This window comes from Bos taurus, chromosome 3, assembly GCF_002263795.3.
Source record: "Bos taurus isolate L1 Dominette 01449 registration number 42190680 breed Hereford chromosome 3, ARS-UCD2.0, whole genome shotgun sequence".
In the NCBI taxonomy this organism is placed as follows: Eukaryota; Metazoa; Chordata; class Mammalia; order Artiodactyla; family Bovidae; genus Bos; species Bos taurus.
This window is the reverse complement of record NC_037330.1, coordinates 89,494,672-89,515,848: the sequence shown is the minus strand read 5'-3', so window position 1 is coordinate 89,515,848 and position 21,177 is coordinate 89,494,672. Positions and strand designations below refer to the sequence as shown.

Here is a 21,177-nt window from a genome sequence, read left to right as displayed (position 1 = left end):
CTTTTTTTTTAACTTTTTATTTTGTTTTGAAGTATAGCTGACCAAGTTTCAGGTGGGCAACGAAGGGACTCAGCTATACACACACACACACACACACACACACACACACACACACACATGTACACGTGTATCCATTCTCCCCCATACTTCTCTCCCATCCAGGTTGCCACATAACATCGAGCAGAGTTCCTTGTGCTATATAGTAGATCCTTGTTGGTTATCCATTTTAAATATAGCAGTATGTACAGTGCTAACTGTTTCTTCCTCTCTAACTATTCCTTCCTCCCATCCTTCTCCCAGCAACCATAAATTCATTCTCTAAGTCTGTGAGTCTGTTTCTCTTTTGTAAATAAGTTCATTTGTATCATGGCTTTTCAGATTCTATGTAAAAGGGATGCAATACAATGTTTCTGTTTCTCTGACTAACTGACTTCACTCAATGTGACAATCTCTAGGTCCATACATGTTGCTGCAAATGGCATTATTTCATTCTTTTTAAAGGCTGAGTAATATTCCACTGTATATATGTACCATCTCTGTCAATGGACATTAGGTTGCTTCCAGGACTTGGCTTCATAAACAGTGCTGCATTGATCACTGGGGTTCATGCATCCTTTTGGACCATGTTTTTCTCCAGATACATACCCAGGAGTGGGATTTCAGGGTCATGTGCTTGCTAAGTCGCTTCAGTTGTGCCTGACTCTATAAAACCATATTGACTGTAGCCCACCAGGCTCCTCTGTCCATGGGATTCTCCAGGCAAGAATACTGGAGTGGGTTTCCATGCCCTCCTCCAGGGATCTTTCCTACCGAGGGATCGAACCTGCATCTCTTAAGTCTCATGCATTGGCAGCCAGGTTCTTTACCACTAGCCCCACCTGGGAAGCTCTTGCAGGGTCATATGGTAGCTCTATTTTTAGTTTTTTAAGAAGCCTCCATACTATTCTCCATAGTGGCTGTACCAATTTACACTTCCACCAACAATTTAAGAGGGTTCCTTTTTTTGCACTCTCTTTCTGCTGGAAGATTTTTAATCAGTTTCAATTTCATTACTTGTGATTGGTCTGTTCATATTTTCTGTTTCTTCCTGGTGCAGCCTAGTTCAGCCTAGTTCTTGGGAGTTTGTACCTTTCTAAGAATTTGTCCATTTCTTCTAGGTTGTCCGTTTTACTGGTATATAATTAGTTGTTTGTAGTAGTCTCCTAAGTGACTTTTTCTTTTAATTTCTGTAGTATCTTTTGTAACATCTCCTTTTCCATTTCTAATTTTATTGATTTGAGCCCTCTCTCTTTTTCTTGATGAGTCTGGCTAAAGGCTTGTCAATTTTGTTTGTCTTTTTAAAACACCAGCTTTTAGTTTCATTGATCCTTTCTTTTGTTTTCTTTTTCTCTATTTCATTTATTTCTACTCTTGATATTTATGGCTTCTTTCCTTCTGCTAACTTTGGGTTTTGTTCTTCTTTCTCTAGTTGCTATAGGTATAAAATCAGGATGTTTATTTGAAATTTTCCTTGTTTCCTGAGGTAAGATTGTATTGTTACAAGCCTCCTTCTCAGAATTGCTTTTGCTACATCCCATAGGTTTTGTATCATGGTGTTTTTGTTGTCACCTGTTTTTAAGTTTTTTGTTTATTTTATTTCTTTGGTTTCTGCTATGATTCGTTGGTTGTTTAGTAACATTGTTTAGCCTCCATGTAAACATGTCTTTTTTTTTTTTTTTTTACAGTTTTTTTTTTCCTGTAATTGATTTCTAATCTCATAGTGTTGTGGTGAGAAAAGATGCTTGATATAATTTTAATTTTCTTAAATGTCCTGAGGCTTAATTTGTAGCCCAAGATGTGATTTATCCTGGACAGCATTCCATCTGCACTTGAGAGGAAAGTGTATTCTGTTGCTTTTGCATAGAGTGTTCTATAATTATCAATTAAGTTCATCTGGTCTAATTTGTCATTTAAGGCCTTTTGTCTTCTTATTGATTTTTCTGCTTTGATAATCTGTCCACTGATGAAAGTGAGGTGTTAAAGTCCCCTATTATTACTGTGTTACTGGCAATTTCTCCTTTAATGGCTGTTAGCATTTGCCTTATACATTGAGGTAGTCTTACGAGGGGGTGCATATACATTTATAAATGTTACATCTTCTTGGATTGATCCCTTGATCATTATGGATCCTTGTCCTTCCTTGTCTTTTTCAACAGTATTTATTTTAAAGTCTGTTTTGTCTGATATGAGTATTGCTACTCTGTCTTTCTTTTGGTTTCTCTTTACATGGAATATCCTTTTCCGTTCTCTCAATTTCAGTTTGTATGTCCCTAGATCTGAAGTGGATCTCTTGTAGACAGCATATATTTGGGTCTTGTTTTTATATACATTCTAGTCTATGTTTTTTGTTTGAAGCATTTAACCCAATTACGTTTAAGGTAATTATTGATAATGTATGCTCTTATCACCATTTTGTTAAGTGATTTAGCTTTTATTTTTGAAAGTGGAAGTGTTAGTCACACAGTTGTGTCTGATTCTTTGCCATGGAATTCTCCAGGCAAGAATACTGGAGTGTGTTGCCATTCCCTTCTCCAGGGATCTTCCCAACCCAGGGATTGAACACAGGTCTTCTGTATTGCAGACAGATTCTATACCATCTGAGCCACCAGGGGTCTTTTTTATTCCCTTCATTTTTTCTTCTCTCTCCTTGTGATTTGATATCTATAGTGTTGTGTTTGCTTTTTCTTTTTTGTATGTGTATCTATTACAGATTTTTTGTTTGTGATTCCCAAGAGGTTTTAGTATAGCAGTCTGTATATGTACAAGATGTTTTAAGTTGCTGATCTGTTCATTTCCAATACATTTTCAATATGCTGCATTTGTACTGTCTTCACAGTCCCTGGTTTTGGTATCAGATTTATGTGTGGGTGATTTCCTACCTTTGTTTTATGTTTGCCTTTACCAGTCATCTTTCTAATTTCTATTGTTCTTGTTTCTAGTTGTGGCATTTTATTTTTTGCCCAGAAAAGTACCTTTAAGATTTATTGTAATGCTGGTTTTGATGGTGCTGAGTCTCTCTTTTTTTTTTAATATAAATTTATTTAAATTTAATTGGAGGTTAATTACTTTACAATATTGTATTCATCTTGCCATACATCAACATGAATCTGCCACAGGTATACACATGTTCCCCATCCTGAACCCGCCTCTCTCCTCCCTCCCCATAACATCCCTCTGGGTCGTCCCAGTGCACCAGCCCCAAGCATCCAGTATCCTGCATCGAACCTGGACTGGCGATTCATTTCATATATGATATTATACATGTTTCAATGCCATTCTCCTAATCATCCCACCCTCTCCCTCTCCCACAGAGTCCAAAAGACTGTTCGATACATCTGTCTCTTTTGCTGTCTCGCTTAACAGGGTTATCGTTACCATCTTTCTAAATTCCATATATATGCGTTAGTATACAGTATTGGTGTTTTTCTTTCTGGCTTACTTCACTCTGTATAATAGGTTCCAGTTTCATCCACCTCATTAGAACTGATTCAAATGTATTCTTTATAATGGCTGAGTAACACTCCATTGTGTATGTGTACCACAGCTTTCTATCCATTCATCTGCTGATGGACATCTAGGTTGCTTCCATGTCCTGGCTATTATAAACAGTGCTGCAATGAATATTGGGGTGCGTGTGTCTCTTTCAATTCTGGTTTCCTCTGTGTATATGCCCAGCAGTGGGATTGCTGGGTCATAAGGCAGTTCTATTTCCAGTTTTTTAAGGAATCTCCACACTGTTCTCCATAGTGGCAGTACTAGTTTGCATTCCCACCAACACAAATTTCACCCCAAAACAATGAATTTCACCTTTTTCTCAAATGCACACAGAACCTTCTCCAGGATAGATCACATCCTGGGCCATAAATCTAGCCTTGGTAAATTCAAAAAAATTGAAATCATTCCAAGCATCTTTTCTGACCACAATGCAGTAAGATTAGATCTCAATTATAGGAGAAAAACTATTAAAAATTCCAACATATGGAGGCTGAACAACATGCTGCTGAGTAACTGACAAATCACAGAAGAAATCAAAAAAAGAAATCAAAATATGCATGGAAATGAATGAAAATGAAAACACAATAACCCCAAACCTGTGGGACACTGTAAAAGCAGTGCTAAGGGGGAAGTTCATAGAAATACATGCATACCTCAAGAAACAAGAAAAAAGTCAAATAAATAACCTAACCCTACACCTAAAGCAACTAGAAAAGGAAGAAATGAAGAACCCCAGGGTTAGTAGAAGGACAGAAATCTTAAAAATTAGGGCAGAAATAAATGCAAAAGAAACAAAAGAGACCATAGCAAAAATCAACAAACCCAAAAACTGGTTCTTTGAAAGGATAAATAAAATTGACAAACCATTAGCCAGACTCATCAAGAAACAAAGGGAGAAAAATCAATCAATAAAATTAGAAATGAAAATGGAGAGATCACAACAGACTACACAGAAATACAAAGGATCATAAGAGACTACTACTACTACTACGACTACTACTACTATCAGCAATTATATGCCAATAAAATGGACAATGTGGAAGAAATGGACAAATTCTTAGAAAAGTACAACTTTCCAAAACTGAACCAGGAAGAAATAGAAAATCTTAACAGACCCATCACAAGCACGGAAATTGAAACTGTAATCAGAAATCTTCCAGCAAACAAAAGCCCAGGTCCAGACGGCTTCACAGCTGAATTCTACCAAAAATTTAAAGAAGCGCTAACACCTATCCTACTCGAACTCTTCCAGAAAATTGCAGAGGAAGGTAAACTTCCAAACTCATTCTATGAGGCCACCATCACCCTAATACCAAAACCTGACAAAGATCCCACAAAAAAAGAAAACTACAGGCCAATATCACTGATGAACATAGATGCAAAAATCCTTAACAAAATTCTAGCAATCAGAATCCAACAACACATTAAAAAGATCATACACCATGACCAAGTAGGCTTTATCCCAGGGATGCAAGGATTCTTCAATATCCGCAAGTCAATCAATGTAATACACCACATTAACAAATTGAAAAATAAAAGCCATATGTTATCTCAATAGATGCAGAGAAAGCCTTTGACAAAATTCAACATCCATTTATGATAAAAACTCTCCAGAAAGCAGGAATAGAAGTAACATACTTTAAGATAATAAAAGCTATATATGACAAACCCACAGCAAACATTATCCTAAATGGTGAAAAATTAAAAGCATTTCCCCTAAAGTCAGGAACAAGACAAGGGTGCCCACTCTCACCACTACTGTTCAACATAGTTTTAGAAGTTTTGGCCACAGCAATCAGAGCAGAAAAAGAAATAAAAGGAATCCAAATTGGAAAAGAAGTAAAACTCTCACTGTTTGCAGATGACATGATCCTCTACATAGAAAACCCTAAAGACTCCACCAGAAAATTACTAGAACTAATCAATGAATATAGTAAAGTTTCAGGATATAAAATCAACACACAGAAATCCCTTGCATTCCTATACACTAATAATGAGAAAATAGAGAAATTAAAGAAACAATTCCATTCACCATTGCAATGAAAAGAATAAAATACTTAGGAATATATCTACCTAAAGAAACTAAAGACTGATATATAGAAAACTATAAAACAGTGGTGAAAGAAATCAAAGAGGACACTAATAGATGGAGAAATATACCATGTTCATGGATTGGAAGAATCAATATAGTGAAAATGAGTATACTACCCAAAGCAATCTATAGATTCAATGCAATCCCTATCAAGCTACCAATGGTATTTTTCACAGAGCTGAAGTCTCTTTTTAATTTTTGCTTATTTGTAAAATCTGTTGATTTCTCTGTCAAATCTGAACTATAGCCTTGAAGGGTAGAGTATTTTCGGTTTTAGGTTTTTCCCCATCTGCACTTTGAATATATTGTAGTACTCTCTTCAGCCTGCAGAGTTGCTGCTGAAAAATCAGCTTATAACTTTATAGGGATTCTCTTATACATTATTTTTTGCTTTTCCCTTATTATTTTTAATATTTTTTGTTTGTCTTTAATTCTTGTCAGTTTGATTAATACATGTCTCAGCAGGTTCCTCCTTGAGTTTATCTTATAGGGGACTCTTTGTGCTTCTTGGATTTAAGTGAGTGTTTCTTTTCTCAGGTTAGGGAAGGTTTTGTCTGTAATAGCGTCAAATATTTTCTCAGGCCCTTTCTCTCTCTCTTCTCCTTCTGGGACTCCTGAGAGTCCAGGATGGTAGTGATGGCTTGTGCTTGTCCCTGGAGCTCCTGTAGGTGGTGGTGCTGGTGTGTGTGTGGTGAGAGGAGAAAATATGCAGACCATTCTTCTTTATCCATTCATTCATTTGTTGATGGACACTTAGGTAGTTTTCATATCTTTGCTTTTGTGAATAATGCTGTGATGAACATGGTAGTGTAGATACTTCTTTGATATCCAATTTTTATTTCCTTCTAATATCTACAAGGGGGTGCAGAATCATTATATAGTTCTTTTTAACTTTTCAGGAACCTCTCTACTGTTTTACATAGTGGTTACACCAATGTACATTTCTGCCATCAGTGCACAAGGGTTCCCCTTTCTCCACATCTTCATCAACATTGTTGTCTCTTCAGTTTTAATGACAGCTATTCTGACAAATGTGAGGTGATAACTCATTGTAGGTTTGATTTGCATTTACTTGATAATTAGTCATGATTTACCTGATGATTACCTGAAGATTTTGTGTATTTGGCCATTTGTATACTTTGTTTGGCAAAAAGTTTATTTAATTTCTTTATTCATTTTTCAAATCAGATTGGTTTCTTTGCTATTAAATTGTTAGATAATTTACATAATTTGGATATTAACCCCTTATCAGATGTGTAATTTGCAAATATTTTCTTCCATTTGGTAGGTTGCCTTTTCATTTTGTTGATGATTTCTTTTGCCATGAAGAGACTTTTTAGTTTGATTTAATCCTACTCATTTATATTTGCTTTTGTTGCCTTTGCTTTTGTTATCAAGTTCAAAAAATTATTGCTAAGGTCAATTCTAGGAGATTACCTCTTAGGTTTTTCTCTGGAAGGTTTATGGGTTTTTTTGTTTTGTTTTAAATTTGTTTTTAATCCATTTTGAGTTGATTTTTGTATAATGTATGAAATGGGGTCTATTTTCATTCTTTTTTATGTGGCTATCCAATATTCCTAGTGCCATTTATTGAAGAGATTATCCCTTCCCCATTGTATGTTTTTGAGTCATTTGTCATAAATTAATTGACCTTAATTATGCATGAGCTAATTTTTGGGCTGTCTATTCTGTTCCATTGATCTCTGTGTCTGGTTTTATGCCAAGACTATGCTCTTTTAGTTTTTACACCTTTGTAAGATAGTTTGAAATAAAGAAGTGTGATACATCTAGTATGTGCAAAATACTGTGCTAGACACTTCCTGGCAGACTCAGATGAATACTGACTGTCTTATTTGAGGAGGGTAAGAGCTGGTAGCTCTTACCATATGATTTTTCAAGAACACAAATATATATAACAGCCTAAAAATGATGAAGGAACATGAACTTTGTCAGTATACTGTGAAGGTTTGAAAGAAAGAGATTCCATCGAATGTGGGAAAACAAGAAACCTTTGTAGAAAAGGTGAAAAAGGGCTACATGTGAATTTTCTGATGAAATGGTACTGAAACTAGTTATGAGTTTTAATTTATTATAGCAATTATTTATTCTTTCATAATACAAGTGATTGAATTGACCAGAGAAGAGGAAGAGAGGGACAAAACATAGTAATTCTATTCTATCCAAAAGATGTTTCAAATTCATACCAATAGTTTTAGGTATGAAAATGGAATTCAGTAATCCTTTCCACAGATACTTAATTAACATCTCTGTGCTGGGTGCTGAGGATACAGAGAAGATAAGATACAGTTTCTGTCCTTCAGGAGCACATACTCCAGTAGAGTAGACAGACATGAAAAGAGGTTATTTTCTGTTCTATACAATAAGTGATATTAAAGTGGTAAATATGAGGAAAAAAATTTGGGGTTACAGAGGAAGGAAGCATGGATAAATGATTACATTGCTATGATGGCAAAGTTATTTTCCTTTTTCTTTTCTCTAGTTGGAGAGCATCAATTGACAGGCCATAAAGTTGCAGTTAAAATTTTAAATAGACAGAAGATTCGCAGTTTAGATGTTGTTGGAAAAATAAAACGAGAAATTCAAAATCTAAAACTCTTTCGTCATCCTCATATTATCAAACTGTAAGTACTTCTGCACCTGATTACATGAGAGAAACTGTCTCAAAATATCATATTTGAATTTATAAATAATTATCTATTTTTAGTTAAACTTTTTATAAATATACAGTTTTTCATATTTATATTTAACAAATGTAATTCATTTAACCTCATTATCCTTTTTTGCATGCTTCTGGTTTAGAATTAAAAGTCTAATTGTAAATTGACTCTTATCTCTAGTATTCATGTTGAAGGTAATTTAGGACTTTGCTATTTCTAGATTTATTTTATAATTGTTTTCTAGTCACTTTTAATGAACAGGGTATTTTCTTTTTGGAAAAGGTAGAAAGTAACTGTTAAAGATTATCTGCCATTATATTATTTGCAAAACTGCCATCATTACTTTAATTACTGATAGTAAAGTCCTTAGGAAGGCAAATTAATTTTTTTTTTTTTTGGATAAAGCAAGTTACAAACTTAGAAGATAATAAATTAAGAGTTTAATAAATAAGTAATTAATTTGAAAGATAATTAATTTAACATCATCTAGACCCATAGAAAATTTAGACATTAAGTATGCAGCAGCATTCTTTTACATCATTTGAAGTTGTGTTTAAAGTGGCTGAAATAGCTCAGTTGGGAGAACATTAGACTGAAGATGTGTTTAATATTAATTGTGAAAATGTAATATGCTAAAACACTGAAGACTGTCTTTATTTTTTATCTTAAAGCTTGGACAGAGTTTAATAAAGTAAATATTAATCTTACTGAGTAACTGATAATGGCTAGAAACTGTATTGAGCATTTTACATATATAATTTCACTTCATCCTCTCAATAAGTGTATAAGGGATATTATTATCTTCATTATACAGATAAGAAAATCACATGTTTAAAGAGTATCAGCAACTTGACCAAGGTCAAATAGCTAGTAAGTTGCAGAGCTAGTTGTTAACTTCATATCTGATTTCAGATGCCATGCTATTAACCTCTATTCCAGGACTGAAAAAACTGAGAAAAGCAGTATTAATATCTTTGAGACTTTGCTAGTTAGTTATCAGTTCAGTTCAGTTCAGTTCAGTCGCTCGGTTGTGTCCGACTCTTTGCGACCCTATGAATCGCAGCACACCAGGCCTCCCTGTCCATCACCAACTCCCAGAGTTGACTCAAACTCATGTCTATCGAGTCGGTGATGCCATCCAGCCATCTCATCCTCTGTCGTCCCCTTCTCCTCCTGCCCCCAATCCCTCCCAGCATCATAGTCAGAGGTTATATTTAGTCTAAACTTTTTTAGTGAGCTGTCTTTAGGTATCAGTGTTGATGAGAAACAATCTGATAACCCTGTAGAGGCACTTTGTTTACCCATAACAAGGTTGCATAACAGCTGTGGTAGACAATAGTGCCCCCGCCGACACCCCCCGCCACCCAAAAAAAGGGAAGATGTCCTAATCTCCAGTGAGTGTGTTATATTATATGGCAAAGGAGAATTAAGGTTATGAATGGATTTAAGGTTGCTAATCAGCTGACAAAATAGAAAGATTTTCCTTGGTTATCTTGGTGGTTCCAGGGTAATTCAGCGGTCCTTAAAAGTGGACAAGGGAATCATAAGCCAGAGAAAAAGATTTGAGATGGAAGCAAGGTCAGAGAGAAGAAATATGAAAAGGATTCAACTGGCTGTGCCTGGCTTTGAAGGTGAAGGAAGGGGGCCATGAGCCCACGGAAGGCAGGTGATTTCTAAATATGATGAAATAGATTTCCCCTAGTGCCCCCAGAATGCAATGAAGCCCTGCTGTGCCTTGATTTTTAGCCCAGAGAGGCATGTATCAGACTTTTCCCTTTAAAACTGTAACATAATACAGAACACATTTGTGTTGTTTTAAGCACACTAAGTTCTTAGTATGGCAGCAATAGAAAACCAATAGAGTAGCATTCTTGAAATCTTTAAGTGAATGGCTGATCCAGTTATTGCTAGGATTTGGGACACGCATTTAGTCTTTTCTATAACTAGATGTATTTATTGCTAGGGAACCAGTGCAAATTGGTATGTTAAATGAGGGAGCCCCCTCAGTGTATCTTACTAACAGCATAAATATGCCACTAACTGTTCAGAGGAGGCTTTTGTGGGGGTTTGGTGTGCCATTGGATGACCTGTGATGACTCAGTTCTCTCATCATTATGATGAAGACTTGGTTCTAACAATAAGCTTCAGTGTCGTTTGATTTTCATTTGAAGTTCACTTGATCATAAGCATAAATAAGAAATGAGGTCCCTGAAATTGCATGGCTGTACTTGATTTTAAGGTTATATTATCTAAGACCTGTGATCTAGATGATCCAAAATTTGTATATACAGGTTTTTAAAGATATCACAGGAATTAAAATATCACCTATGATTCACTCTTCTACTCTTTGTTTCCTTAACTTTAAAATGGGGATACTTCATGGTGCTGTTTGAGAATTATTGTGTTCTCCTTGTTACAGTGCCTGCTGGTTGAAGTGCATTGACCCAGAAGCAGGGTCAGTGATTTCACTCCTCTCATGATTCCAAATGATTTTCAGTTAACTGAACCAGTTCATGTCTGACTTCAATTCCATGTTAATAATTATTTTATTCAAGCTAATGAATAACTGAGTGGATGAATTTAGCTTCTAAGATAAATCTCTTTGCTCTTCCTTCCTGAGTGGTCACTTCCTATAAGAGGGGAAAGCTGCTAAGCCAGGCTAAAATTGTCACATGCCAAAGTGAGAGTGGAGAAAGGAGAGATCTCTGTATTCTTCCTTTCTTGACCTTATCACTTATATAATGCAAACCCTGAAAGAGGCCAAGGAAACTTTGTTCTTTTAGAGCATGAGTTCTAGTTGCTATTTTGTTCCTATAAATAAATCATTTTGTCAGTAAGCAGTTGCAATTGTTAAAAGGACTTAAAAGCTTTTTTTTTTTTTTTTGATGTTATAGCTACTAGTGTTTTCTTGCTTCCATTTCTATAACTATTTATAGTTGTCTGACTTTGGTTTGACTATTTACCCCATTCTGTTTCAGAATTATTTCATTATGTTCTGTTTTGTGAAGGAGTACTAGGATGTTCTCAGGATTGGTCAGAAGGTAACTGACAGAGGTGAATTTAATGTTTAAAGTTTCTGGCTACCAGCCTAAGCTTAGTCCATTTAACCATGTTGCCTTTTAATTGTGAATTTGATTTTTTGGTTTTAAAAAGGCACTCATGTATTCTTGCTTCAGAATAAACTTGCTGACACAGCCTTCTAACAGTGTTAGTGATTTAAACAGGGAGAGAGACCTGATCCTTTCAGTGGTTTTGTTTGTTTTCTGCAATCTTGAACTACGCAAGTGAGCCAAAAATAGTTTCCTTGCTACAGAATGGACTTCTAGAATAAGCAAGAAAGTTTGAAAACTAAATACTGAAAATGAAGGTTGTATGTTGCATAATTTCTCTATTAACTCAAAATGAAAAAAACCCATGGGGAGAAAATTAAAAGGAATAAACAGGATTGAAAGGAAACTCCAACCTTCCCATCAACTAGAATTTGTTGAATTGATTTTTGTCCTGGTTTTTCATTTCCCCATGGTTCTTAGGGAAATTTCACTTTAACTGGTCAAAGGATCGACACTTTATAATTTGGCAAAGATGGTTTTTGCCTACCAACTTTTAAATATCTTTATCTTATCCACCTCATGGACAGCTTTTAACATTTTTCATGAGCACCACCTGAAAATGTTGTAGTCCCTAGATTTCTATGGCACCACGGTTTTCTGATTTTCTTTTTACATTCTTGCCTTTTCTTGAAGCTTTCTTTTATGGGCCCTTCATTATCTGCCTGACCATTAGATACTGATATACTTCAGCATTCTGAGCTAGTGTAATCTTAGTGAATCCTTTTTGGGTGACCTCATCTGCCACCATGGTGTGATTTGTCATCTCTATCTTAAAAATTTACAAATCTATGTTTCTGCTGAATTCTGAACCCATTCATTGAACTATTTATTGAGTGTTTTCCATTCTGAAATCAAAGAGCCATTTGAAACTAAGTTGAATTTTTTCATATATATGCATATGAAAAATTCGTATTAGTTTATTCAGCTTAGTTTATATATGTATATAATTCAACTTAGTTTATATATATGTTTGTGTGCATGAATGAAATAAATTTGTGTGCATGAATGAAAATACCACTCATACAATTTCCAAAGCCTAAAACTTGAGGATCATATTTAATTCCTCTTCCCTTACCCCTTACATACAATTGATCATTAAGTTCTGCTACTTTTTTTCCAGTGTCTCCTAAATCTGCCCATTTCTCTCTGCTCTTATTGTTACCATTTTCTTACTTGTTGTATTTCAAGTGTTGCTTTTGCTTGGAAAACTTTACCTATATCTCCCTTCCTCTAGGCTTCCAATTCCAACTTGTCCTTTAAATACAAGCTTTTAAATGCAGTTACCTCTAGAAAAACTACTTTGCCCTAGCCGTAATACAATGGGTCAAGTTTCATCCTCTCTGTTCCTAGAGCACCCAGAATTTCAGCTTTTCCAAAGCCCTGGACATTACATTGTAATTGCTCATTTTCTTTTTAGTATCTCCACAAGATTGAATTCTTTAGGTGCAAAAACAATATTTGTTTTCATCTTTTATTCAGCCAATTTTTATCAGGTACCTAGTATCTGATAGGCACTGTTCTAAGGCTTTGGGGGTACAGTAGTAAAAGACAGGGTCTCTCTCTGCACTTGTGATGTTTATGGCTGGCCTTATCTAGCAGCTCGAAATAGTAAGTAAACAAATTAACCAGACTATCTTAGGCATTGATAAGTGCTATATGGAGAGTGAAACATGGTGCTGTCCTTGGGTGTGATGAGGAAGGAGGAGGTGCTAATTTAGATTAGGCTGTTAGGAAAGCCTCATTGAGCAGAGATAAGGCTTAAGGATTATAAAGATCTAGCCATTTGAAAACCTGGGGACAGTATTTGTAAAGCAACCTCAGAGGGATGAAAGAAAGATTGAGTATTGTAGGAAAAAGAAGATGACTATAATCTATAATGTCGAGAATGGAGTGAGTGATGGGAAGAGAGGTAGTTCATGAGGTCAGAGAGTAGACATGGACCACATATCATAGGATCTTGAAGACTTTGCTGAGAGGTTTGGATTTTGTTCAAGAAGTTGAGGGAGTGAGAAAGTTGGAGGAGTGACACGGCCATAGTGTCGAATGGGTACAGAGACAGAAGTAGAAGCAGAGAGACCAGCCAGTTAGGAAGCTGTTGCTATGGTCCAGCTGGGAGATTAATGATGGGTTTAGCCAAAATGGTAGTGTAGATTAGTGCTGTCCAATACAGTAGCCACTAGCCATATGTGGCATAAATTTTAATTAAATTAAAAGTTTTGGTTCTCTGGTCATATTAGCCACATTTCAGGTGTTTTAATAGCCACATGTGGCTAGTGACTATCATATTGGAAAGTATAATAAAATATTTCCATCACTATAGAAAGTTCTGTTTGATGGCACTGGTCTAGCTGGAGATAAACCTGTCAATTCAATGTATATTTTAGAGGTAAAACTAATAAAGTACTGAGGAAAAGAAAGGGAATGAGGAATCTTCTCTTTTGCCTAAGCAACTGGAATTTGGGGTTTTGACTTGAACAGTTAGGTGTTGATGGTACCATTTTCTGAAATAGGAAGACTAGAGGAGAACCATGTTGGGGGTACAAGTGAATGTTAATGATCTGCCTTGGCTGTGTTAAGTTGAGCATCCCATTAGTTATCTAAGTGATAGTGAAGATTGGTGCCGTCAGTATCATCTTTATCTCCTCAGCACCTAGTAGGTGTTCAGTGGTTACTCTGTGTATAAAGAAGTGACATATGAACAAGGTCCTGATGGTTCTAGAAAAACAACAAAGCAAAAGAATGAAAGTGTAAGGAACGTGGTATGGTGGGAACAAGTAGTTTGATTTGTCTAACACACAGACTGTTGTATAGGGACATGGAGGAAAATAAGGCCAGAAAGTTAGCTTGTTGATACATTCATGCAACAGATAGCACTGGGGATACATCAGCAAACAAATAGAAGTCAACAACAAAATCTTTACTATTATGGAGCTTATATTTGTGTGTGTGTGTGCTTGTGTGCTTGTGGCATTGAAGAGATAGACAATAAATCCTATATTAGTAAAATATGTTATATGTTAGATAGTAAAGAGGTGAGGAAATATGCATGCAGATATTTTGGAGGGAGGAAATAACAGATGGCGAAAGCTGCACATACAAAGGCTATGAGGTGGAAATTGCTACAGGTGGTAGATCATGGGAGCAGAGTGATCTGGGGGAAATGGAGTAAGAGGTGTAGTCAGAGACACAGAGGGGAGCCAGATTGGATGAGGGTATACCAGACCATTGTAAGAGCTTTGGTTTTTAACTCTGAGTAAAGGAAAGCCACTGGAAAGTTTTGACCAGAGGTGTGATATTATCTGACTTATGTTGAAGCAGATAAATCAGATTAGGGGTCAGTTGCAGTATTCTGAGTGAAAGAGATGGTGGCCTGGATTAGAACATAGTGTGGAGAGTATTGAGAAGTAAGCATATTTTATATATATTTTCAAGGTAGAGAACAGGATTTGCTGACAGATGTAGGTTGTGGGCTTCTCTAGGTAGCTCAGATGGTAAAGAATCTGCCTGCAATGCAGGAGACTTGGGTTCGATCCCTGGGTTGGGAAGATCCCCTGGAGAAGGGAATGGCAACCCACTCCAGTATTCTTGTGTGGGGAATCCCTTGGACAGAAAAGCCTGGCAAGCTACAGTCCATGGGGTCACAAAGAGTCAGACACGACTGAGTGATTAAACACAGCACAGTAGGTTGTTAGAGGAGAGAAATCAAGGATGACTCCAAGGTTTGCTGGTGTGGACAAACAAAAAAGTGGAGCTGCCATTAATTGAAACAGAAAAGATTGTAGAATGAACAGATTTGAAGTGGGGTTTTAGGTATCAAGAATTTGATTTTTTCTTTTTTTTGAAGTTGAAATACTTATTAATTATCCAAGTAGAAATGCAAGTAGTTTATTTGATATGTGAGTCTGAAGTTAGAGGAGAAAGCTGTAAACTAGAGATAAATTTGGAAGTCATCAGCATATAGATGGTATTTAAGATATTTAAGGCCCAAAGACTAGATGAGATCCTCAAGGATGTGAGTGTGGAGTGTGAATTCCACAATCCACTTCTTCCTCCATAAGAATTCAAGGAATTGACCTCTAGGTCACCATGATGTTAAGATGTCTGGGAGAAGGGGAGGAGTCAGCAAAAGAAAATGAAAATGAGCAATTAAAATGGTTGGAGGAAAACCAAGAAAGTTTTTGGTGTCTCGAAGCCAATTGGAAAACATATTTGAAGAAAGAGAGATTATTAACTTTTCCTTATACTGTTGAATATTGAGTAAGATGAGACTGAGAATTGACCATTGGATTTGGCAAGGTGGAAGTTGCTGGTGTCTTTGAAATTTGTTGGAATAGTGAAGACAAAAACCTGTAGGAAAGAATCTGAGATATAGAAGGGGAGATAGTAACAACAGCATTCAGGGATTTTAGAGAAGAGAGACATAGGAGCGGTAACTAGAAGGAAGTGTGAGATCTAAACAGTATTTGTTTTTTAAGATGGAAGATATTATAGAATGCTTGTGTGTCAAAGAGGACAATACAGTCAAGAGGGAGAGATTGATACAGGAGAAAGAATAGCTAATTGTAGAAACCAAGTTCTTCAGTATGTGGGACAAAGGAATCCAGTGCATAATCGGAGGAATTAGTCTTAGTATGTGACCCTGGAGTAAGTGGCTATGTGTAGAAGAGGAAAAGAGAATGAGAAAAAGGAGTCAAGGAAATTAGAGGGCATGTATTGGACAGATCATCTACATGCATATCTTGTTCACCCAGAATGATGACAACATTCAGTTCAGTCCAGTCACTCAGTAGTGTCAGATTCTTTGTGACCCCATGGACTGCAGTATACCAGGCCTCCCTGTCCACCAGCAACTCCCAGAGTTTACTCAAATGCATGTCCATTGAGTCAGTGATGCCATCCAACCATCTCAACCTCTGTCATCCCCTTCTCCTCCCACCTTCAATCTTTCCCAGCATCAAGGTCTTCTCAAATGAGTCAACTCTTCGCATCAAGGATGTGAGTATGGAGTGTGAATTCCATAATCCACTTCTCCCTCCATAAGAATTCAAGGAATTGACCTCTAGGGCACCATGATGTTAAGATGTCTGGGAGAAGGGGAGGAATCAGCAAAAGAAAATGAAAATGAGCAATTGCTCAGGTGGCCAAAGTATTGGAGTTTCAGCTTCAGCATCAGTCCTTCCAATGAATATTCAAGACTGATTTCCTTTAGGATGAACTGGTTGGATCTCCTTGCAGTCCAAGGGACTCTCGAGTCTTCTGCAACACCATAGTTCAAAAGTATCCATTCTTCAGCGCTCAGCTTTCTTTATAGTCCAACTCTCACAACCATACATGACTATGAGAAAAACCATAGCCTTGACAAGACGGACCTTTGTTGGCAAAGTAACATCTTTGCTTTTTAATATGCTATCTAGGCTGGTCGTAACTTTCCTGCCAAGGAGTGTCTTTTAATTTTGTGGCTGCAATCACCATCTTCAGTGATTTTGGAGCCCCCAAAAAGAAAATCTGCCGCTGTTTCCACTGTTTATCCATCTATTTGCCGTGAAGCAGTGGGACCGGATGCCATGATCTTAGTTTTCTGAATGTTGAGCTTAAAGCCAACTTTTTCACTCTCCTCTTTCACTTTCATCAAGAGGCTCTTTAGTTCTTCTTCACTTTCTGCCATAAGGGTGGTGTCATCTGCATATCTGAGGTTATTGATATTTCTCCCAGCAATCTTGATTCCAGCTTGTGCTTCATAAAGCCCAGCGTTTCTCATGATGTACTCAGCATGTAAGTTAAATAAGCACAGTGACAATATACAGCCTTAACGTACTCCTTTTCCTATTTGGAACCAGTCTGTTGTTCCATGTCCAGTTCTAACTGTTGCTTCCTGACCTGCATACAGATTTCTCAAGAGGCAGGTCAGGTGGTCTGGTATTCCCTCTCTTGAAGAATTTCCCAGTTTGTGGTGAACCACACAGTCAAAGGCTTTGGCATAGTCAGTAAAGCAGAAATAGATGTTTCTCTGGGACTCTCTTGCTTTTTCCATGATCCAGCAGATGTTGGCAGTTTGATCTCTTGTTTCTCTGCCTTTTCTAAAACCAGCTTGAACATCTGGAAGTTCACAGTTCACTATTGCTGAAGCCTGGCTTGGAGAATCTTGAGCATTACTCTACTAGCGTGTGAGATGAGTGCAATTGTGTGGTAGTTTGAGCATTCTTTGGCATTGCCTGTCTTAGGGATTGGAATGAAAACTGACCTTTTCCAGTCCTGTGGCCACTGCTGGGTTTTCCAGATTTGCTGGCATATTGACAACCTTAGTAGTGGGAAAAAAGACATTAAGTCAGAATGACAGGAAGATGATAAGGAGACTGGTTAATGAATATAACAAGAAAAAGTACCAGGCAGTTACCTGATGGCCTGTACTTCAGAGACAATGGAGGTTTTGAGGGAGTATTTCCTATAGACTATAGTTCATTAATAGACTATGGAAATTGGCCAGCATTTAAAATTTCATTGTGACTTAATAAGATCTATGCTGTGATCAGTAATGGCTCCTAATATCTCAGAAAAGAGACAGACATCATACACCTTTGGCTGGAAGCACGCACAACCATCTAGTCTTCAGAAAGAAAATAAAAATCAAATGGTATCTGATCAAGTCTCTGGGTCCAACAATATTTATTGAAAACCGATGATATACTCAGAGGAATCAGCAGCTAAATTTATTGGAATCACTGCTTTTTCTTATACCCAAAGATGCACAAAGCATGAAAGTGGCTGAGACTTCTGTTGATAAATCAGATCAGCCTGCAGTGAGGTGACAGCGTGGGTGCTCTTGCTGTTCACTGTTCATTTTATTCCATTAGAGTTTGGTGCCTGTTAGGATTGCTTCTTTAGAACCTTTTTTTGCCCCTAGAGTTCTCAGGGTAAGTTCCCTGTTCACAGTTCATTTGAGAAGACTCAACCTTATTTGCCAGTTACATTAATCTATAGAAAATGGGGTACCTTTTTCATCCCAAAGACTAGCGACTGCTATTATAAATATTTCTTCTGAAAATCTGTAATCATTTTCAGATGTGGAAGCTATAAAAGGATAGCTTTTATATTTTACTTTTTTTCCTATTTCTTTTTAAATTGAAGTATAGTTGGTTCACAATGTTGTTAACTATTTTACTTTTTGCAGGTATTAATTTATATATGATGTGTCCTCTCTTACAATATATACTATGTAGTTATGTCACCAATTTCGTGGCCATTTTTTTCCTTCCTCTTTAAAGAAGAATAGTAACCAGGACCACCATTTAGAACTTTCTTTTTTGAACATTAATAATAAACAGTGCCCCATCTGGAGGACTAATTACCAGAAGCCTGCCCTGCTTCTGACACATGTTGTGCCAGGGTGTGCTGCCTGCGGGGTGGCATCTGGGCCACTTCTTAGCCCCTGCTTGTGCCTTACACTGGGTGCCTGCAAGCCATGCACAACCACACAGCTATACATAGCAGCTCTCAATAGAAACTCAGTGTCATTTAGATATTTCTAATAATCAACTAGATGTAACTAATCCTTTATAAACAAAGCAGAGTAGAACAATTGTTCATTTATATGTGTTAGATGTGACCATCATTTAAAACATTAATACTATAGTTAACATGTTTTTAAAGTTTTCAAACTCTAGTATAATTGTGTGTGGATGTGGAAGTAATAGTTTTTTAGGAAAAATTTTGACAAATAGAGCTAAGATTCTTTATTGTTTTATGTGCTCAGTTTTGAGTGCCTAGAACATATATATTTTCACATGTATAAACACACCATATGTACATACATACATCTGTTTAATTTTGTTTTGTGGAAGTTTCATAATGCATACAAAAAAAAAGTAAAGTGATGAAGCCTTATATGTCTATCATTCAACTTCAGCAGTTATCAGTGTATTATTTTATCTGCTTCCTCCTCCTTCTCCCACCACAAATTATTTTGAAGCAAATCCCAAATAGTATGTTTTTAATCTGTAAAGTGAAAGTGTGAAAGTGTTAGTCACTCAGTCGTATGCAACTCTTTTTGACCCCATGAACTATGGACTGTAGCCTGCCAGGCTCCTCTGTCCATGGACTTTTTCAGACAAGAATACTGGAGTGGGTAGCCATTCCCTTCACCAGGCGATCTTCCTGACCCAGGGATCGAACCCAAGTCTCTTGTATTGCAGGCAGATACTTTACCCTCTGAGTCACCTTTTAATCTGTAATCTCTTCAATATCTACTTTGGAAGGTAAAGACTGTATTTTAATAAAATAAGCACAGTTTAGTATCATCTAATATTTTAAACAGTTAAATATTATCAACCAGTCATTCAGACTTTCTTTTCTTGTTTTACAAATAGTTTTTAAAGTTGGTCTGTTTGAACTAGAATCAAAACTAGTCTATACAACATGTCTCTTAATTTACTTTTAATCTATACCTTCCTTCCCTTTTTTTGCATTTTATATCTTGAAGACAGGATCATTTGTCAACTTTAAGATTTTTCTGATTGTATCCACGTTGATAACATTTTCCTTTCCAAGAATATTTTCCACTGTTATTTAAATATAACACACCTCAACTCCATAGTTCAGTTCAGTCACTCAGTCGTGTCTGACTCTCTGTGACCCCATGGACTGCAGCATGCCAGGCTTCCCTGTCTATCACCAACTCCCAGAGCTTTCTCAAAGTCATGTCCATTGAGTCAGTGATCCCATCCAACCATTTCATCCTCTGTCGTCCCCTTTTCCTCCTGCCTTCAATCTTTTCCAGCATCAGGGTCTTTTCTAATGAGTCAGTTCTTTGCATCAGGTGGCCAAAGTATTGGAGCTTCAGCATCAATCCTTCCAATGAATATTCGGGACTGATTTCCTTTAGGATTGACTGGTTTGATCTCCTTACTGACCAGGAGACTCTCAAGAGTCTTCTCCAACACCACAGTTCAAAAGCATCAATTCTTTGGCACTCAGCTTTCCTTATAATCAAATTCTCACATCCATACATGACTACTGGAAAAACCATAGCTTTCACTAGATGAACCTTTGTCTGCAAAGTAATATCTCTGCTTTTTAATATGCTATCTAGGTTGGTCATAGTCCATCTCCATAGACTACAAACACATTTTTGCTTAAATGGAAAAATTAATTCTTAATTTAGTTGTCAAGGAATGGATGATTTCCTAGATTTTGTAAACATGAAAGGTGGGATCTGGAGGGAAGTCTGTAAGCTCCAGGACCTAACTGAGTTTTATGAACCTCCATGTTTATAACTCTGTGATTATTTTGATAACACTATATAATTTGTTGACATCTTAAAGTATTATAAAACACTAGAATATCAATTTATAGTAGGAATGAACATGCTAGGCTGATTTTGGTTAAAGTAATATTTTTATTATATTTTTCATTGACAAAAAAAGATACCAGGTGATCAGCACTCCAACAGATTTTTTTATGGTAATGGAATATGTGTCTGGTGGTGAATTGTTTGACTACATCTGTAAACATGGACGGGTGAGTAACATTCTATCTAGTACAATAAACCCTTAAGCAAAAAAAAGAGGAAAGTAGTAAGAAATAGCAAACCACAAAGATATCTTCAAAGTGAGATTGTTTCTGTAATAATGTCTAACTAAACATACAGAGTGTTAGATGTATTTTCTTTCTTAAAACATGCAATTTATGACATACTGATTTTAGGAAATATATTCCACTTAATTGCCAACATGAAAAGCCTATGCTTTTCAAAGTGCAAAATCAGTTC

At 36.5% G+C, this 21,177-nt stretch overlaps 1 protein-coding gene across 2 annotated transcripts in view; it reads left to right on the top strand.

Moving 5' to 3' along the window:
- Window positions 1–21,177, top strand: part of PRKAA2 (protein kinase AMP-activated catalytic subunit alpha 2) — a 79,322-nt gene that overhangs the window by 33,822 nt on the left and 24,323 nt on the right. The window contains exons 2-3 of one of the 2 annotated variants that reach the window (NM_001205605.1): window positions 8,127–8,268; window positions 20,834–20,927. In NM_001205605.1, coding sequence (NP_001192534.1) covers window positions 8,127–8,268; window positions 20,834–20,927 — 236 coding nt within the window. The remainder of the gene's footprint in view (window positions 1–8,126; window positions 8,269–20,833; window positions 20,928–21,177) is intronic. The other variant, XM_024989604.2, reaches the window with a different exon arrangement.